Source organism: Mandrillus leucophaeus, unplaced genomic scaffold, assembly GCF_000951045.1.
Source record: "Mandrillus leucophaeus isolate KB7577 unplaced genomic scaffold, Mleu.le_1.0 Scaffold968, whole genome shotgun sequence".
Taxonomy (NCBI): Eukaryota; Metazoa; Chordata; class Mammalia; order Primates; family Cercopithecidae; genus Mandrillus; species Mandrillus leucophaeus.
In genome coordinates, this window is record NW_012110563.1 from 619,251 (window position 1) to 641,319 (window position 22,069).

The 22,069-nt window shown below is 34.1% G+C and overlaps 1 protein-coding gene across 1 annotated transcript in view; it reads left to right on the top strand.

The window, feature by feature from the left end:
- HCN1 (hyperpolarization activated cyclic nucleotide gated potassium channel 1) overlaps positions 1 to 22,069 on the top strand; it is a 382,647-nt gene that overhangs the window by 333,636 nt on the left and 26,942 nt on the right. Inside the window, exon 6 of the mRNA XM_011970716.1 lies at positions 10,185 to 10,425. Coding sequence (XP_011826106.1) covers positions 10,185 to 10,425 — 241 coding nt within the window. The remainder of the gene's footprint in view (positions 1 to 10,184; positions 10,426 to 22,069) is intronic.

A 22,069-nucleotide genomic window follows, 5' to 3' on the forward strand; every position in this document is an offset into this window, starting at 1 on the left:
GACAATTTGACTTCTTCTTTTCCTAACTGAATACCCTTGATTTGTTTCTCTTGCCTGATTGCCCTAGCCAGAACTTCCAACACTATGTTGAATAGGAGTGGTGAGAGAGGGCAATGCATAGCCTTCAGTTTACCACCTGACAATCAACAAATGTCCATGTCAGTCTTTCCAAATGTATGTAACTCAAAAAAACAAATTGTTGGTTAATGTCTAAACCTTCAAGATTTGTGGTGATTCTAGATTTGTGCAAAGGTTAAGGTGGCTTCTCAGAATCCATCAAAACCCCAAAGTAGCAAGCCAGGCTGCCCTGGGATACCATAGTTCCTCCTCTTGCAAGCATGTGGTTACTGGCAGACTACATAACATTTACAAAATGGGGCAGTAATACTACCTAAGACACAGGATTGTTGGAGGATAAAATAAATTAATATTTGTAAAACATTTAGACAATACCTGAAACCCAGCAATAACTCAATAAATGTTGTCTCTTCTTTTTATTACATTCATTCTTAGAATTATCTTTGCCTAAGAAAAACTCCCTAAACATACCAGCTGCTGTTCTGATTATAAAGAATGCAAGCTACTGAATTGGAAAGAAAAAATGGGATATTTGGAGCACTTTTTAATAGGATGTTCTAGTAGATGAGTTTCACATGGTATAGATTTGCTTCCATAGATTTATTTGTTTCTAAAGTCAATAAAGAAACCTCCAGGTAGGGATGTCTTTTGAATGTCTGATGTAAGTTCTTAGAAGGAAGATCTTATATGCTCTGTATAGTCTAAAAATATAGGGTGTGTTGGAGTGTAGAAATTTAGCAATGTAACAGCAGCTCTATTTTGTTAAGATTACTCTATGATTCATTTGTGTAGTGGTGGAAATTATATTTATAGCTACCATGCTTAAAACTTTTCAGAAACATACTGTTTAGAATAATAATAATGTAAAATGGAACTGAATTAGATGTTTCACAAAATGGGACTTTATAAAGTGATGTTTAAGTTTCAATATAAAGTTATAGTCCTAAAGGAACCTTAAAGTTTTGCTATTCTTTTTTATAATAACTAAATGAGATATTGCTTAAAATTTCTTAAAGTCTCAGAGTATTTAGTATTCCAAAATACAGATTTGTGATTAACATAAATCCTTCTAGAAACAATCTGAATATATCAAACTCATTTTTTTCTGGAAGTTCTAAAGCTAAAAAAAGAGGGAAAAAATTATCAACAAACCAATTACAATAAAAGATACTACTTAGAATGAAAAGGCAAGCCACAGATGGAAAGTATTTGCAGTGCATATTCCCCAAAAAAGGACTCATGTCAAGAGTTTATGAAGAACTCTTACCATAGAAAAAGGGGGAAACTCTTTATTGCGCATCTCACAAAACAGGCTATTCATCTGATCAAAAAGCTTAAGAAAATGTGCTTAATGAGGATACTAATGGGAAAATGCAAATTAAAACTACAATAAGAAAAAAACACAAGTGCAAAAAGCAAAACCGTGAGATATATCTGCTTACCCACCAATGGCTAAATGATAAAATCAAATTTTGCCAAAGATGTGGGACAGCTGAAACATTACATGTTGATGGAATGAGAGAAGAATAATAGAATTATCTAGGAAAACTTTCGGCAGCAACTGTAGTGAAGTATATGCTTATTCCACTATCCAGAAATTCCAATATAAGGTATATACTCAAGATAAATCAGTGCATAAGGTGCTTCAAGAATGTTCCTCCCAGTTTTTAATTTTTAACTGATGTTTATTTTATTGACCTAAAACTGGAAACATCCCAAATGCCATGAAGAGTAGAATGGATAAATAAATTGTAGTATAACCATAAAATGAAATATAGCCTGAAATTTAAAAAGAATGATCTTCCACCATGCAACAGTTAGCAATCACATTAACAGGATGGTGAGTAAAAGAACAAAGACACAAAAGATTACATAGTATGCGACCTCATTTATGTGAATTTCAAGAACAAGCAGAACTGCTCTGTAGTGATAGAAATCAGAATAGCTAGAACCTCTTGGTTGACTAAGATGAGGCAAAAGGAGCCTTCTGAGAAATTGTCTGTATTTGAATCCAGCTGGTTATACGGGTGCATGTATTTTTTTAAAAAAATCACTTAAAATTTGTGTACACTTAGGATTTGTCCACTTCAAATTCTGTTGTAGCTTAAAAAGAAACTCCCTACACTGTGACTAAACAATGAACATGAATAATCCTGTCATATTTTAGCAAAATAATGGGAAGGACTGCTGTAAGCAAATACTTGTATATCTAAAATAAATAGACATCATGTCAACCAAAGAACAAATAACAGGATTCTTTATTGCTGTTTCATTCTTGTATTATGCTGCTTCATTCTTGTATGTAATATATAAAATTCGATTTAAAATCTTAGCACTACCCTTTAGCAGGGTTACTGTTTGCCAAATGAAAAGCATCCTCAAGAGGGCGTTGCATAAGAAAAATCTTCACCCAAGTGTGTGAGTGAATGTTTTAGAAGACTTAAACAACCATTCCATTTGGTTGAAAGGTGGATCTCAGAAAAATCTGACATAAATATTTCTATCTCATGTCATCTTTTAAGACAGCTTCTTAATGAATACAAATGTATGTACACCTTGGTTTCCAACGTGGACTCTTCTTGATTACAAAGATTTTTTCTAACTTGAAATATTTGAGGAAATAATTCGCAGCGTTTCCCATCTGAGCTTATTTACTTGGCTTCCCAGTGTGTAGCCCACAGCTAGAAATTTGAGAAAGCTGTTGATGAACTTTGAAGGCAAACATTCCCTCCAGGTTCCAAGGCGACCATGTACTCTTCCTCTGCAATTACTGCTCTGTCTGAACTTTTCCTCAGAGGAATAAGTAAAGCTGCAGGTCTCATGCATTTTCAATGAGAAACCTTATGCAAAGTATTTTACCAAAATCACATTCTGGCATTTCTTCAGCCAACACTTTTACATCGAACTGTTCCTTTTATGGGCAACATACTCTCCATGGATCATAACACTTATGCCATAATTATCAACACTAAAGCAACAAGTCAACTCCAGAGAACTTAATATTGTTTAACTTCAAAATTATGTTATTTCTGCATGGGTATTTATACCCAATATTTCTTATGACTTATTTTAGCAAAATAAAATGTCAGCAAATTTATCAATTCCCTTCTCAGATGTTTAAACAAATTTTCTAACATAAGCTGATTGCAAATGTAGGAAGAAATTGAACCAGTGTATTTTAAATAGTAACGTTTGAAATCCACCCTTTTGCTAGTGGGCAACTCGAGATGTTTTAAAATAAAAACCATATTGATGCTATATAAATTATGTAATAAATGTCTGAACTAATTTATGCTCCCTTCAAGAGTGTATAAACGTTCCTTTTTATCCACAACATCACCAGCATCAATTGTTTTTTGACTTTTTAATAATAATCATTATGACTGATGTGAGATGGTATCTCATCGTGTTTTGATTTACATGTCTTTAATGATCAGTGATGTTGAGCTCTTTATCATATGCTTGTTGACCTTATATGTCTTCTTTTGAGAAGTGTCTGTTCATGTCCTTTGCCCACTTTTTAATGGGGTTGTTTGTATTTTTCTTATAATTTTGTTTAAGTTACTATAGATGCTGGCTATTAAGCATTTGTCAGATACATAGTTTGCAAAAATTTTCTCCCATTCCGTAGGCTATTTACTCTGTTGATAGTTTATTTTGGTGTGTAGAAGCTCTTTAGTTTAATTAGTTCGCATTTGTCAATTTCTGCTTTTGTTGCAGTTGTTTTTGGGATCTTCATTATAAAATCTTTGCTTGTGCTTCTGTCCTGAATGGCATTGGCTAGGTTATCTTCCAGGGTTTTTATAGTTTTAGTTTTTACATTTAGTCTTGAGGCAGTAATAAATAGCCTACCAACCAAAAAAAGTCCAAGACCAGATGGATTCACAGCTGAATTCTACCAGATATACAAAGAAGAGCCAGTAGCATTCCTACTGAAAATATTCCCAAAAATTGAAAAAGAGGGAGTCCTCCCTAACTTATTCTATGAGGGGAGCATCATCCTGATACCAAACCTGGCAAAGAAACAACGAAAAAAGAAAATTTTAGCCCAATATCCTTGATGAACATCGATGCAAATGTCCTCAACAAAATACTGTCAAACGGAATCCAGCAGCACATCAAAAAGCTTATCCACCACAATCAAGTAGGCTTCATCCCCGGGATACAAGGTCAGTTCAACATACACAAATCAATAAATATGATTAATCACATAAACAGAACTAAAGACAAAACCACATGATTATCTCAATAGATGCAGAAAAGGTTTTTGATAAAATTCAATATACCTTCATGTTCAAAACTGTTAATAAATTAGGTATTGAAGGAACATACCTCAAAATAGTAAGAGCCATATATGACAAACCTATGGCTAACATCATACTGAATGGGCAAAAGCTGAAGTATTCCCTTTGAAAACCAGCACCAGACTAGCATGTCTTCTCTCACCACTCCTCTTCAACATAGTATTGGAAATTCTGGCCATAGCAATTAGGCAAGAGAAGTAAATAAAGGGCATCCAAATAAGAAAAGAAGAAGTCAAGCTATCCCTGTTTGCAGATGACATGATCTCATGTCTAGAAAACCCCATTATGTGAGCCTAAAACTTCTTAAGCTGATAAACAACTTTAGTAAAGTCTCAGGATACAAAATCAGTGTACAAAAATTGTGTCAGCATTCCTGTACACCAACAGTCAAGCTGAGACACAAATCTCAGAAGACATTCCATTCACAATTGCCACAAAAGGAGTAAAATAACTAGGAATACAGCTGACAAGGAAAGTGAAGGATCTCTACAAGGAGAGTACAAACCACTACTCAAAGAAATAAGAGATGATACAAATGAATGGAAAAACATTCCATACTCATGGGCAAGAAGAACCAATATTGTTAAAATGGCCATACCACCCAAAACAATTTATAGATTCAATACTATTCCCATTAAACTACTACTGACATTCTTCACAGAACTAGAAAAAACTGTTTTAAAATTCTTATGGAACTATAAACTAGCCCAAATAGCCAAGACAATCCTAAGCAAAAAGAACAAAGCTGGAGGCATCATGCTACCCAACTTCAAACTATACTAAAGGGCTACAGTAACCAAAACAGCATGGTACTGGTACAAGAACAGACTCATAGACCAATGGAACTGAATACAGAAATAATTATAGATTTTTATTAGTAAACAAAAACTTGATAAAAAACATTTATCTGAGGTTGAAAATGCATTATATATATACAATTTGTCTTCTTATGACAGACTACAGTTATTAACTCCACAGCAAATAAACAGACACATTCCAAGCCTGCTGCTTAACCCCAGACTGCACTATGGTATGACTGTTTTCAAGTATTTACTAGGAGATCTTTTTTAAATTAACTTTTAAATGAGTTAAATTAAAGAAAATATGCTTTACATGCTATGACAAAATATCATATTTTCTTAACTATGAAGAGCAGTAATTACATCTTTAATAAGCGTTTTATTTTTAAATAATTTTATACTTGCAGATGTCTTAATTCATTTTTCATTGCTATAAATGACTATCTGAGGCGGAGTTATTTGTAAAGAAATTGATTTGTCTTACAATTCAGCAGCCTATACAAGATGCATGGCACCAGCATCTGTTTCTAGTGAGGACCTCAGGAAATATTCAATCATGGTGGAAGGGGAAGGGGAGCCTGCATGTCGCATGAGAGAAGACGTGAGAGAGAGAGTAGGTGCTAGGCTCCTTTTAGCAATCAGCTCTCATGGGAACTAAGAGAGTGAGAACTCACTCATTAACTCAAGGACAGCACCAAATCATTCATGTGGGTTCTTCTCCCCCATGACTGAAACACCTCCTCCCGTGCACCACCTCCAATATTAGGTCAGATTCCAGCATGAATCGTGGAGTGCTAAGCATCCAAACTATGTAAGCAAAAAAGCTTCAGAAATAGTATGGAGAATTCCCATATACCTCACATCCAGTTTCCCCTGTTTTTAATACCTTATAACTACAGTTACGACTCAAAATTGATACATTATTATTGAAAGTCCAAACATCATTCAGATTCCCTTAGTTTGCTTTAAAGTTCTTTTTTTCTGTCCTAAGATCCCATCTAGGATACCACATTATGGTCAGTTGTCCTGTCTCCTTAGTCTCCCTTTGTCTGGGACAGTTTTTTCCAAATGTCCTTGTTTTTGATTACCTTGATCATCTTGAGGAGAACTGGCCAAATATTGCGTAGAATTTTCCTAAATTTGGGTTTGCTGATGGTTTTGTCATAATTAAACTGGGATTATGGGCTTGTTATAGGAATGCCACAAAAGTAAAATGCCCTTCTGATTACATCATACCAAGAGTACATGCTACCAACATGATTTAGCACTGTTGATGTTAACATTGATCGTCTGACTTGAGGTGGAGTTTTTCATGTTTCTCTATTGGAAAGTTACTACTTTTCCCCTCTTTTCCTTATTGTATTCTTTGAAGGAAGTCCCCATGCTCAATGCTCAGCCCATCCTTAAGGGTTTGGTAATTATTCTCCAACTTTTTGAGGCAGGAATGTTTATATGAATTATTTGAAATTATTTTGAATTTAAAGAGAAAGTTTATGTGTTATCCCTGACTTTTTAGTAGTTTAGCCAGTCATCTAGATTTGTATGTGATCTTGGTTATGTATTTTATACTTTGGGTTTAATCCAATACTTTTTGTTGTTGTTACTCAAATTTTTCCAGCTTTGTTTGACTATTGGTAGCTCTTTCAGTTGGCCCCTGTGTGCCTTTGAAATACCTTCATTACTGTGGGGTTTTTGTTCGGTTTCATTTTGGGGATTGGTCTTTCTGTTTGTTTTTTCATTTGTTTTTAGCATGTACATACTTTCTTATACTACAAAATGTTCCAGGAAAGAAATAATTGCATTTTTTAAAGTGCCAGCATAAACTTAATAGTCTGGAGCAACTTATTACTAAGATCAGAACCATGTGTTTGCCTTCCTTAGCAAGCAACCTTTCCTCAATTTAATGCATATAGATAATACTCCTAACTCAGATCTGATATTTTGATTAAAAGAGATAATTATAACAAGTGCCATAAGTAATCTGAATGAATGTTAGAGATAGTAATTGTGTGTTTTATTTACCTCAATGTGCCATAAGGAAAGGTGATTGATTAAAAATATTTTTTTAAAGTTTTGCTTCATTCTATACTTACATGATTGTTTCTATATACTAGATATCCTCAAAAAAAGCAGTTTTCATGGGAGGATGAAAGACTTTTAGAATCCAAGAAGATTCTGTCTCATTACCTTTTTTCTATCATATCTTTGTTAGAATGTACAGTTTTAATCAGGTAATACTCCTGGGAAGTAAAAGTTGCATGAAGGAAGAAAACATTAATAGATTTCTTCAAACAAAAATATGAAATTATTCCAGGAGTATTATAATAAATGGAGTTCTAACAGAAACACCTGGATATGCAATGTATCATTAACAAGTTATTCATAATTGCAATTATTTCCTAAAAAAAAAATGAGAGATCAGTGAAGTGAAACATTTGCATAGTTCAAATCAAGGTACAAACATGAAGGGATTCTCTATTTTTTTGTATGAAAAATTATTTTCTCTATAATCTGAGTCATTTTCAATTTCCTACACAGTATTATTCTACATCATTTTATATGTGAAATAATTAACTCTCAATCAACTAATCTAGCTATTTTCATGACATAGCTCCGTCTTCTTTTAACTCCACATCACTTTTTATCTTCCTGTTGTTTTGTATAGAAATATTTGGAATAGTAAAAACAAATTTTTTAATGCAGAAGACTTGTCTCTCAATCCATTTGCTTGAGAAAGCTGAGTTTTAAGTAACCATCTCTCAACGAGAATAAAATTAGTGTTTGTGAATACTTTTTTACAACTGAAACTCCACCTTCCTCCCTTCCTTTCTCTCTCCCTCCCTGCCTTCTTTCCTTCCTTCATTCATTCATTCTTTCCCTCCCTCCTTCCTTCCTTCTTTCCTTCCTTCCTTCCTTCTTTATTCTTCCTCCCTCCCTCCCTGCCTCTGTTTCTTCTTTAATCCATTCCTTCTTTCCTTCCCTCCTTCCTTCTTTCCTTCCTTCCTTCCTTCTTTATTCTTCCTCCCTCCCTCCCTGCCTCTGTTTCTTCTTTAATCCATTCCTTCTTTCCTTCCCATCTGCTCCCTCCCTTCCTCCTTTCTTTCTTTCCTTCCTCCCCTCCTTCATTTCTTCCTTCTCCACTGCTTCCTTTATATGCATGCATATTTATTCAGTACTTACTACTTACTGAACATTATTATAGACCCACACTCCATGCATCAGATAAAATTATCACAAATTTCCCTAGATACAGTCAATCATGGACTCAAGTGTATATTTTGGCCTGAATAATGCTGCACTAAGTACCACATTTAATATCTTTCTCTTGTCTTTGCTGCTAAGTTCACTTTCTGATTATTGTTGCTTATTTGTGTATATTTTCTCATCTTCCATGAAGCTCCACTATTACAGACATTGTTATTCTTAACTAAACTCACAAAATATTGTTGAGAATGAAACACCTTTTCTTCCACGGTAGATCCAAAATGTTATGCCTTCTGTATCAACTGGAATTCTTTATCTATCCTGGATGGTATTAGATCATTTGATGAAATAAGATCATGGAAACTTTCTTTCTCAGTCTTGGAATTTATGGGTCTGTATAGCATATTTCCCCAAGGCAGAAGATAGAGTTCTCAGACTCTGTTACTACCTATGATTCTTTGTGCCTTCTTTTCACCTCTTAGCAGACATGACCAATTTCTGTGCCTCTTAAACAAAATCACAAATGCAGTCCCGACCTTTTGTGGGGGGCTTAAACAAAATCACAAATGCAGTCCCAACCTTTTGTGGGGCGACTCATTGGTAAGGAAATTTCTGAGAAGTGGCTTTGTGGCAAAATGTAGATTTCCACTGTCTATTCTGTGTCACATAACTGATTTGCATGATTAAAAATGTTTGATTCCACATTTCTGTTTTCATCCAGAGGGACAAAAATATGTTTAATCTTGACCAGAATCCACAGAATGAAATCAAACATACAGATCTCCTATTTAAGAACTGACCTGCTCCTGGAATAAAACAAACAAGTCAGGAAAAGGCAAATATGTCCTCCCCCTAGCCCATCATTTGCAATGGAATCCCAAGAGTCTTTAGAAAGAACGACTTCTGATTCTAGCCCAGGCACCAACTGAATTTATAATTTTAATTTTGGGTTTGTTTTTTTTTTTTGAGATTGAGTCTCACTATGTTTTCCAGGCTGGAGTACAGTGGTGTGATTTCTGCTCACTGCAATCTCCGCCTCCTGGGTTCAAGCAATTCTCTGCGTCAGCCCCCCGAGTAGCTGGGATTACAAGTGTCCGCCAGCATGCCCACCTAATTTTTGTATTTTTAGTAGAGACGGGGTTTCACCATCTTGACCAGGCTGGTCTTGAACTCCTGACCTCGTGATCCACCCGCCTTGGCCTCCCAAAGTGCTGGGATTACAGGCATGAACCACTGTGCCTGATGAATTTATAATTTTAGATTAGAGTCTCCTTTGTGTAACCTTTTTCTGTACTATCCATTGTCCTCACTCTAATGTGAATGACATTAACAAAAAAAAAACATCAAAATGCTTTTGTCTGGTAGTTGGGCCCAGACAAAATGGAGCACAGAAGCAGCAATGTCATAGCTAATAGGAAGTGATATGGCTTTCTTTCTTCATAAATAAAAGATAAAATGAAGAATAAAATATATTCACATTTTAGAAGTTTTAGCTTCATATACACAGTAGTAAAGAAATGGGAAGTTTTAAAAGATGAGATTTTCATATATTGAATTAACATTTATCGAATATTTAATATATTATACTACACTAGGTTCTGGGAATACAAAAATTTCAACATCAAAATAAAATGCAATCCTGACTGTAATGTGATGTGCGTTACTATAATTTATGAATTTTTGTATCTAAATTTAAATTGCAATGTTATGCTATATCTATTTTTTAAATTTCAGCATGTTTTTCTTCCAGATATGATTAATATCTCTCTTAATATTTGTTTACTCTTGACATCTTTAGGAGATAGTCAACTTCAACTGTCGGAAACTGGTGGCTACAATGCCTTTATTTGCTAATGCGGATCCTAATTTTGTGACTGCCATGCTGAGCAAGTTGAGATTTGAGGTGTTTCAACCTGGAGATTATATCATACGAGAAGGAGCCGTGGGTAAAAAAATGTATTTCATTCAACATGGTGTTGCTGGTGTCATTACAAAATCCAGTAAAGAAATGAAGCTGACAGATGGCTCTTACTTTGGAGGTTAGTAAAAAAGATGTAACTAAGATAAAATCTAAGCTGCTTGAGGTTTGTGTCTTTAAGAATTTTGGAGATGTCAGCATGTCACTTTGTTGGTTTTGAATGTAAACCTGTATGTGAATTCTGATAAAAGTGTCTATAACAGTGCTTTCACATTTCAGAGTCACAGGCTCAATGTGTGTGATTTACTACTACATTGGTTGAGGTATTATTTCAACCTCTTTATCTAGAACCAAATATTAGGGGCTTAAGTCAAATGGAAAGTATGATTTTCTTCTACACAAAAGTTCCAGGAGGGTTGGGAGGCTTTCTCTACAACAGTTTTTGGTGACCTAGATTCCATCCATCCATTAAAATGTTTTGTTTCATTTTTGTCATCTCCACAAGAGGAGCTGATTCCTCTCCGCCATGTTTTGTTATGGCTCATATAATGGGGCAGAAATAATAGAAGAAATGAAAAACTAACAGCTTCCGTTTGATATTCCTACTGCCCAGAAATTGCAAAAATAATTGCTATTCACATATGATTGCCCAGAATTGGTATAGGATCACCTTCAAGCCTAAGGAAGGCTGCAAAATGTAGCCTCTAGTTAGATGGCAATTTACCTTGCTAAAATTTTATGAAAATTTGTATTGTTTTTGTATTAGTTTGTTTGCACACTGCTGATAAAGACGTACCTGAAACTGGGAACAAAAAGAGGTTTAATTGGACTAACAGTTTTACATAGCTGAGGAGGCCTCAGAATCATGGCAGAAGGTAAAAGGTACTTCTTACATGATGGCAGCAAGAGATAATGAGAAAAAAGCAAAAGCAGAAACCCCTGATGAACCCAGCAGATCTCATGAGACTTATTCACTATTATGAGAATAGCATGGGGAAGACCGGTCCCTGTGATTCAATTACCTCCCCCTGGGTCCCTCCCATAACATGTGAGAATTCTCAGAGGTATAATTCAAGTTGAGATTTAAATGGGGACACAGCCAAATCATATTAATTTCCAATTTTTTTATTAAAATTATATATATAATACATATATATGTTTCTACACATGTACAAAAAATGCCTAGAAATTGATTTACTGGGTCAAACACTATTTGATCTTGTTTTTAGACTTAGACAAATAACACCTAATTGCTTCTTTGATAAGACTGCCTGTTTGCTTTGCCAATTCAGTTTTACTTTTGTCTTGTGTATTAGTCCATTTTCACACTACTATAAATACCTGAGACTGGATAATTTATAAAGAATAGATATTTAATTATCTCACAGTTCCACATAGCTGGGGGCGGGTCACCTCAGGAAACTTACAATCATGGCAGAAGGTGAAGGAGAGACAAGCAACTGCTTCACAAGCAGCACGAGAGAGAAAGCACAGGGGAAACTGCCACTTAAACCATCAGAACACCTGAGAACTCCCTCACCACCATGAGAACAGCATGGGGGGACCCGCCACCATGATCCATATCCCCTCAGGTCCTTGTCTTAACATATGGGGATTACAATTCGAGATGAAATTTGTCGGGGGGACACAGAGCCAAAACATATTATCTTGTTAATAAACAAAAGGACACACCCTAATTATCTGCATTTCTATTTGCATTTTTGCTATTTCTGGGAGGCTGAGAAATTTCTTGTTAGAGTTGCTAATTGCTTGGATTTATTTTTTTGTTCCTATTCTTTGCACATGTTTCCACTCTGTTGTTTGCCTTTGTAAATCTAATTTATAGGAATGTTCCAGATATATATTTTATATGATGCAACTATTTTCTCCTAATTTGTTGCTTGTTTCTTAATTTTGTTTATAATATCTGTCATTGTTTTGATTCTCATTATTGTTGATTTAAATCTGCCTATTTTTTTCTTAGGGCATTAAAGATTTTATGTTCTGTAAGTGGATTTTACACACTGCAAAATAATGGAAATGCTTTTCTTATCTTTCTTTCTTTTTTTTTTTAATGATAGGGTCTCCCTCTGTCACCTAGGCTGGAGTGCACTGGCATGATTATGGCTCCACTGCAGGCTCAAGTGATTCTCCCACCTCAGCCTCCCTAGTAGCTGGGACCACAGGCATATGCCTCCATGCCCTGCTTTTCTATTTTTTAATTTTTTGTAGAGAGGAGGTGTCACCATGTTACCCAGGCTGGTCTCTAACTCGTGGGCTCAAACAATCTTCCTCCCTTGACCTCCCAAATTTCTGGAATTACAGGCATGGCCACCACACCTGGCTGGAATTGTTTTTCACATTTTTATTTATTTTATTTAGTTTTACTACATTTTTTCAGGACTACTTTGTTATTATAATTTCTTATATTATATTATTATACATATTTTTGTTTTAGTATTAATTTAAAATGTAATTAATACATTTTTGTTTTAGTATTAACCCATCCAAAGTATGCTTGTGAGTATAATGTGAAATATTCTGTATTATCCCCATTTGTTCCCCCAAAGAGACAATTTTTCCAAAATCATTGATGAAGGAGTTCATCCTTTCTGCTAACTTTTGAAATGATTCCTTAATAATATGCTGACTTTAAGAAATGTTCCTCATTTACAGCTAAGATATATTTATTAGGAAAATTTTTGAATTTTGGTAAGTGCGTTTTTTGACTGTATCAAAATAACCATGAGGTTATAACCCATTAATCTATTATGACTGAGTGAAACATATTAACTCAAATTAATTAACTTCTTTAAATTCCAGCTCACCAATTAAAGACAATTTTGAAGTTCCATTTTGAAACTTTCCATTTCTTCCCACTCTTCTTTCTTGTTAAAATGATTCTGTGTTGTCTCATTGGCCTCTTAGCCTTTTGTGCAGGTTATTTTAAGAAAAACGCCGATTAGGAAAAACTATGAATCTAACAGGATCTGCTTTAGAAAGTACAGAGAATTAATGTTTGAATGAAGGGAAAAAAGAAAGAGAGTATTGAAGTTAGATGGGATAAGAAATGAAAGTATACAGTTGATCTTGAGAAACGTGGAGATTAGGTCTACCAACCCCTACTCTGTCAAAAATCTGCATATAGTTTTTGACTCTGCAAAATCTTGACTAATAGCAGCTTACTGTTGGCTGGAAGCCTTACCAATAATATAAATAGTTGATTAAAACATATTTTGTATGCTGTATATATTTGATACTGTATTCTTACAATTAAGTTAGCTAAAGAATATAAAATATTTAAAAATTAATAAGGAAGAGAAAATATATTTACTATTCATCATAATAAATAGATCATCATAATAAATGGGTCATCATCAGGGTCTTCATCCTCATCATTTTTATGTTGAGTCGGATGAGGAGGAGAAGGAAGAGAAGGGGTTACTTTTACTCTCTTGCGGTGGCAGAAGCAAAAGAAAATCCACCTGTAAATGGACTTGCGTAGTTTAAACCTGTGTTAAGTAGTGAACTGTATATGTATAGGCCAGGTTTGGGGATAAATTTGTAGGAGGAAAAGTCTTTGAGTCAATTTCTGGGGATTTGATGAATATGTAGAAGAAACATTTGAAAAGAATTTTTTGAAGTGTTATTATGCACAAAGACGGGATTTGTGAAGTCGACATATGTTTTGTGAATTCAAAGGAGCTTTTAAATACCTTACAGTTAATTTGGTAATATGACTAAGGTTTTATACAAGGACTGGAATATGTTCCTCCCTGGATTTATGTGGGTTAAACTATTAGTACAGTGAATCACATCAATGAATATCCTTATGTTAAACCATAAGATCATTTCTGAGATTAAAACTATTTTTTCTTGATGTATTATTTCTTTAACATAGTGTAGCATCTCCGTCCATGAGTGAGATTGGTCTACATATAATGTTGTTTTTATTGGGGTCATTTTTGTGATCTATTAGATGACTTTGGATATCAGGTTATGCTCACTTCTTAGAAAGAATAATGAAACTTTTTCAAAAAGTATTCTCTGTTTTAGAGAAGTTTAAACAATCTAGGCATTACCTGTTATTTGAAAATTTGATAGGCTTCACAAATAAAGCCACTTGCATTTGATTCCTTGTATTTTATGGTTATTAAAATACTCCGGTTTTCTATTTCTTTAGGAGTAATCATTCAGTTCATCTAATTCAATTGTTCATAATACTGAGTACACATTACTATCTCCTGGGAAGCTTTAAAAAAATTTGATGCCAATGCCAAAAAAGCTACTATATATTTTCTCATATAATTGAGTGGAGTTGAAATCCAATTACCAGTATGTTGGCAAAAATCCCCAGATGATTCAAAAGAATTTTTAAATTAAAAACAGATAGTTACAGAGACAGAGAGTGAGAGACATGAAGATATTGATATAAATATATGGTTCCCTTTTTACTTTTAAACTTTTATTTCCTTTTTATTACAGGGGGTTTGTATTTACAAAATTATTGCAAAGATCATACAGATAATTCCAATGTAAACACCTTGCATTACTATGGTATGTTGGTCAAAACTAATGAACCAACATTGATTAACTGTTAAAGTACTTAATAAAGTGCATTTTTCATTAAAATTTTTCCAATCTTTACCCAATGTCCTTTTTCTGTTCAGAATCCGATACGTAATACCACCTGACATTTAGCAGTAATGTCTTCTTTGGCTACTTTTAATCATTAAAGTTTCTTAGAATTTCCTTCTTCTTTAGTAATTTGAAGCACTGGTTAAGGTATCTTGTAGAATGTCCCTCAGTTGGGATTTGTCTGATGCTTTTCTCAAGATTAGATTGGAGTAATTGTTTTGGGGAAGAAAAACAAGACTTAAAGTACCATTCTCATCACATCATATTGAGAGTGCATACTATGAATGTATCTTATTGCTGTTGATGTTAACCTTAATCATCTAACTTGAGTTAGGATTTGTAAGTCATCTCCATTGTAAAGTTAATTTTTCTTCCCCTCTCATTCCATACTGTACTCTTTGGAAGATAGTCACCACACACAGCCCACAAGTAAGGAGTGGAGAGTATTATTCCACTTTCTTAAAGACCAAATATGACATAAATAACTTGAAATCATTCTGAACAGGAAATTTACCTATCCTCTTTCATTATTTATTGATATATACAATCCTTTTTGTATCAGTATGGACACTTGGATATTTATTTTATAATTTGGGTTATAATCCAGTACTACTTTATTAATTCTGTTGCTCAGATTGTTTCATCTTTGGCTATTGGAATCTCTTTCAATTAGCCCCTGTGTCCCTTTGTCCTTATTATTGTGGGTAAACTTTTTCTTATTTCCTGTCACCACAATATGCTCCTGGCTCATCCTGAATAGTTCCTATCAGTCTAAAATTATTCATTTCTTCAAAGAGCCTTGGATTCTATAATTGGAGAATGGTAATTGAAATAAAGATCTGGGAAGCCCTGAGTTGGTGCAGGGTATCACATGGTGAGGGAGCTGAGAGTGCTCATGTGGAAGACCAAGTTCTTCTTTCTCTTTTTATAAAGCTACCAGTTATCCCTGATTATAAATCATTCATAAAGGCAGAGCCCTCATGATCCAGTCAACTCGTAAAGACTTCACCTCTCAATATTGCCATATTGGGTATTAAATTTCAAGGAGTTTTGAAGGTGACACATATTCATACCACAGCAACATCTTTCCCCTAATCTTGATTTTGGGAGAAAGCATCCACCTGTTACCATTAATTATGATGCTAATTGAACAGATTTTTGTTTGTTTGTTTGTTTGTTTTTCAGATGTTCTTAATCATATTGGGAAAGTTATCCTTTATTCCAACTTTTCTAAGAGGTTTTTTTTTAATCATGAATGAATGTTGGGTATTGTCAAATGTGTGTTTTTCTATGCCAAGTCTGTGATCATATGTTTTTTCTTCTCTAGTCTGTCAATGTGGTGAATTGTTTTGATTGATTTTAATTTTAAGTGTTGAACCAGCCTTGCATGCCTAATATAACTTTTATTTCATCAAAATGTGTAAAATGTATTGGATTTGATTTGCTAATATTTTGGTCATGATTTTGTCTCTGTCTTTTTAAGATACAATATTCTGTGCATTTTTATTCATGTAATGTGCTTTCTGATTTTTGTATTCGGCTGATTCTCACTTCATAGAATAGATTAGAAAGTGCTCCTTCTTCTTCTATTTTCTGGAAAAGATTGTGGAGAATTAATATCATTTCTTCCTTAAAGTTTTGGTAGAATTTACTGGTGACAACTTTTAGGCCTGGTGATTTATTTTTTGCAAGGTCATAGAATAATTTATCCAATTCCTTGTGGATATAAAGTTATTTATGTTATATGGTTCTCATTATGTGAATTTTGTTAGTTTGTACTTTCCAGGAATTGCTCCACTACATCTGCTGAGTTCTTTGTAGTATGCTTTGATCTTTCTTTTAGTGTCCCCAAGATCAATAGTGATGACCCCTTTTCATTTTTGATGTTCATAATGTTTACTTTCTTTTTTCTTGGTCAGTCTTCCTAGAGAATCTTAAAAATATATATATTTTCCAAGAGGTAGAGTTGCATTTCATTGATTTTCTCTGTTGTTTCCTGTTTTCATTTTCATTGATTTCTATCATAATTTTCATGGTATTCTTAGTTTTTGGGCTTTGAGCTTAAATTGCATTCCTTAGTCTATTTTGCTAAGATGGAAGCTTAGAATATTGATTTTTTCAATCTTTCTTCTGTTCTAATATATTTGTTTAATACTATGTAGTATAAATTCCTCTCTAAGAACTTCATTTTCTACCTCCTGCAAACTTGGTGTCATATTTTAATTTTCGTTAGTTTTTTTTTTTTTAATATTATCTGAGACTTTTTCCTTGTCTCATATGGTTTTTAAGTGTGTTAAATATATAGGGATTTTCTGTCTTTCTGTTGTTGGTTTCTAGTTTAGTTCATTGTGACCTGAAAATTTACCTTGTATGATTCTCACTATTTTCTGTTTGCTGAGATGTGTTTTATGGCCCTAAATCTTGATAAATGTTCCATGTAAAATGAGAAAAATAATATTCTTCCATTGTTATTTATTTAACCAAACTCACTTGAGTAAGAAATTATGTGAAATACTATTTTGTTTCCATTCAGAGCTTTTAGCCTCATTCATATTTTCACTATGATGACATGGGGTGGCTATTGGTGGACCTCAAGGGTACCAGAAGCACAAATCTTTTATGGACAGTTTATGGAAAAAAATAAGTTTACATTACTTTCAATATCAACATGCAGTTTTAGACATCAAAGAAGATAATGCAAGGCAGTTAAAATCTAATAGCATGTACTTATTTAATAAGCTATACATATTATACAATCCCTACCTATTTCATTATCTAATATGAAATCTTGAGATCAATAATGCCAAATTTTATATTATACTAGTTTTATATTTGTATAAATTGAGCATGACAAGTTCATAGTATTGTTAAACAGAAGAACCGGAGGTAGGCTGAGGAATGCTCTTTTCCCTCTTCTAATATGTCTAACTAAATAAACATAATCAGTTCACAAAACATTAAACCTCAATAAAATGGAGGGCAGAATAGTAAACTAAGGAGATTTATTTAAAGAAAGATCATATGCAAACGTTTTGAATTCTGTGCATAACTTGATTTATGTCTACAATAATGAAGGAGTATGTTTCTACATCAGTATAATTTTTTAACTACAGAAAATTTGTTTTACTTTTTGGTGAGGCATGTGGCTCACGCACCACCTTATCCTGTATTCTTAGCAGAGGTCTTACGTAGTGTAGTAGCAGAAAAAGTATGAGGAAATGAACCAAAAATAAGTGTGAGACACATTCATAAGGCCTGGGGATAGAGCAGTGAGCAAAAAATACCATGCCACTCCTACTCATGGAACTTATATTTTAATGGGTGGTTATATTTTACAAAGAAGAATTTAATAAAGAAACCTGGGAATTACTAAAAATAATAAGCCACATTATAAAATGGTGACAGCCATATTGGAATTACAGTCCAGGCATGTGGATTACCTGGGAGTCCTAGGCTTCCCATTGAGAGTGATGGTGAATGGGCATAAAGAGCTCGAGGAAATTTGTCTACATAGCTTGGGCCAGATGGATGGCGAGTAAGTGTTGGGGTTGTGGTGAGTGCTCAAGGAGTGATGGTTTTGAGTGTAGCAAAAGGAGTGTCTGGGCTCCTGCTTAACTCCTCCTTTGAGTTAGGTTTTATAGTCTCATCATCCTCTTTTTAAATATCAGAAAAATGAGTCTCAAAGCAGTTAAACAAGCTGGCCAAGGTCATGGACTTGAGCAGGGACAAACCCAGGTTTCAAACTCAGTTTGTTTCTGAACCTGAAGCCTGTGTTCTTTCCAGAATACCTAACTGCCTCTTAAGAGGGGCATGATTATTCTCCATGATATCACTTCAAATCTATCCATGAACCTTTTATTTAATTTCCATGAATTCACTAAACTCTTTTGTAAGTCTATTCATATGTTCTCTCTGACCATTCTATTAAGGTAATCATACTGTAAATATATTATCCACTAAGTAAAATGCCATTAACAAACTTCATTAAAATGTCAAATAATATATCTTTGTACCAATACTTTATGATTTTAAAGAATAGTTTGTTGTTCTAATATAATTTATTTGATTATTGTTAATATCTCCTTTACTAATTCACCTCTTAATAATCATTTATCTTTCCACACCAAAGTGTTCTAATTGATTCAGTCTCTTGACTTTCTTTCTTTCAAAATGTCTGTCTCATAAGTTCTTTTTATGGAATGATAATGTGAAACAAACCTATGAGAAAGGAAATATTTCTCATGACTCCTGTTAAATGCTGCTTTAATAATGGCCATTTTGCTGGCTGTGAAGAGACTGACAGATACTTTACACAGTTAATATGTGTATTTAGGATTTTTATGACCAAAATACATTTGGGCAGATAATGATCATTTGACATTTTTAAATTTAGAGACACCAATTTGAAAACCCCACAGGCAATTCCAGTCACGGTGATTATTCATTAACTCTAAGAGGACTGAAGCATCTGCCAATCTGCAGTTTGCAATTTACTCCACTTCTAGTACATTATATTTGTTTAAGCTCATGCTGGTTTTCTAGAAGGCATAAAGAATCTGTTGATAATTAATCAAATTAACAATTTGATTAGCTCAATTTTTTCTATTACATTTATGAGCAGCAGTAGGAAAGAACAATTAATCTTTTTATGAATTTTTTTATTTATTTTTCTTTTGCTTTCTCATTTGCTATCCTCTTAGATGAGGCTAAATGAAATAATTGTTTCCATGCTGGTAAGGCAACTCTGTCAGATCTTTTCTTTTCTTGTCAGGTCAATAGACAAATGTATGCATAAAATAATTTCAAATAATATTTGATGCTATGAAAAAATAATAAAGCAAGTTAATAAAAGAATAGTTTGGGCAGAAAGCTTAATGAAAAGGGACAGCACTGGGTGTGGTGGCTTATGCCTGTAATTCCAGCACTTTGGGATACAAAGGCTGAAGGATCACTTGAGTCCAGGTGTTCAAGACAAGCCTGAGCAACATAGTGAGTCCCTGTCTCTACAAAAAAATCAAAAAGTAACTGGATGTGGTGGCACACAAATCTACTTGGGAGGCCTGAAGTGGAAGGATCCCTTGAGGTGGAGGTTGCAATGAGCCAAGACTGTACCATTGCACTCCAGCCTGGGCAACAGAGTGCAAACCTGTCTCAAAATATAAATAAAATAAAAAAGAGGGAAAGCTAGTCATATAACAATCTGAGAGAGAAACATTATCAGCATGGCGAATAACAAGTGCAAAGCTCCTGATGTGAAAACAGAGGTGGTAAGTTCCAAGAGCAGAAGGATGCCAGCTTTGCTAGACCAGAGAGAGAGGTTAAAAGATTTATAAAAGATGAGCTCAGAGTGTTGTCCAGAAAACAGAACAGGTGGGCATACACAGAACATGATATATTTATAAGGTGGTCATCTTAGTGACAGACCAAGAACTCTAACTTAGTTCATGTGGGAAGGTAACGAACAGTGAATAAGAAGTAGAGTTAATAAACTACAGTTCCATATGAGAGAGAAAAGATATTGGAGGTGGAGAAGTAGAATAAAGTGAGGTGGAAATACAAGAAATGATCTGAATAGAGGTTTTGGAATTAGTTAAGCTATTGATGATAATGAAGTCTAAGATATGACCATTGAAATTGTGGCCGAAAAAGAATTAAAATATGAAAGATGATGATAGTGAGAAAATCAAATAATACTTAGGCCATTGTGTTGTATGAAGCATTTTCAAGGTTTCTGATGGACACAATGATTATACGTCTATATTATTATAACAAGAATAATCTGTATTTCAGTGAAAGACATTTGAAACTAAATTAAAGCTGTACTTTTAAGATTATTTTTTCTTTCAAATATTATTTATACTCATTTTCTTATTTTCTCATAATCTCTTTTGTTTCTTCATGATTATTTGCAGCATTTATATAAAATATATATGGAAACTATGAGACTATAACATTCCCATTATACTGCAGACTTGTAGAAGATCATGTTATGTTTCTGTTTGTATCTGCACCCTCAGCATAATGACTAACACATAATTTTTACTGAATAAATATTGGTGGCATTGGATCTACTTTTGGAGCCACCTTTAATTGAATAAGTTTTTATAACATTAAATTAATTACCAAACTTTTCTCCTAATAAATGGTGTCTTTTTTGTTTTATAATTTTTTAAACATAAAAGTGTCTATTTATTTTTGTTTTCCCTACAAATTCTTAACAGAAGTCATAAATGTAAACCAAATAATTAGACTTAGTATTCAGTCGTATCTTACTTAATACTTGTTATGAACTGAATGTTTTTGTCCCCTACAATTCATATGTTGAAACTGTAGTCCCACATGTGATGACATTGGAGGTCGAGTCTCTGGAAGGTAATTAGGTCATGAGGATGGAGCCCTCATAAATAGGATTAGTGCCCTGTATTTGTCCATTCTCACATTGCCAATAAAGACATACCTGAGACTAGGTAATTTATAAACAAAGAGAGGTTTAATGGACTCACAGTTCCACATGGCTGGGGAGTCCTCAAAATCATGGTGGAAGGCAAAGGAGAAACAGGGGCATGTCTTACATGGGGCAGTCAAGAGAGCATGTGCAGGGGAATTGCCCTTTATAAAACCATCAGATCTCATGAGAGTTATTCGCTATCACAAGAACAGTGCAGGAAAAGCTGCCTCCGTGATTCCTCCCACCAGGTCCCTTCCACAGGACATGGGAATTATGGGAGCTACAATTCAAGATGAGATTTGGGTGGGGACAGAGCCAAACCATATCATGCCCCAATATCAAGAGGCAGAGAACCAGTCAACTTCTTTTCTACCATGAGAGAATACAAACAGGGCAGTATGTAACCTAGAAGAGGGCCCTCATCAGAACCTGACCATGCTGGCATCCTGATCTTGAATTTCAAGGCTCCAGAACTGTAAGAATACATTTCTGTTGTCCATAAACCACCTACTGTATAGTAATTTGTTACTACATTTTAAATGGACTAATAAAGTGCTGAATAGAAGAGCAAGATTCCTTTGACATCACTTCTTTTTCTGTCCCTGTATATCTGCTCTCCAGCTTCCCGTTTGACCTTTGAGTCTCACTACAACTTTGCTGAGTAAGATGTTCTTGCCCT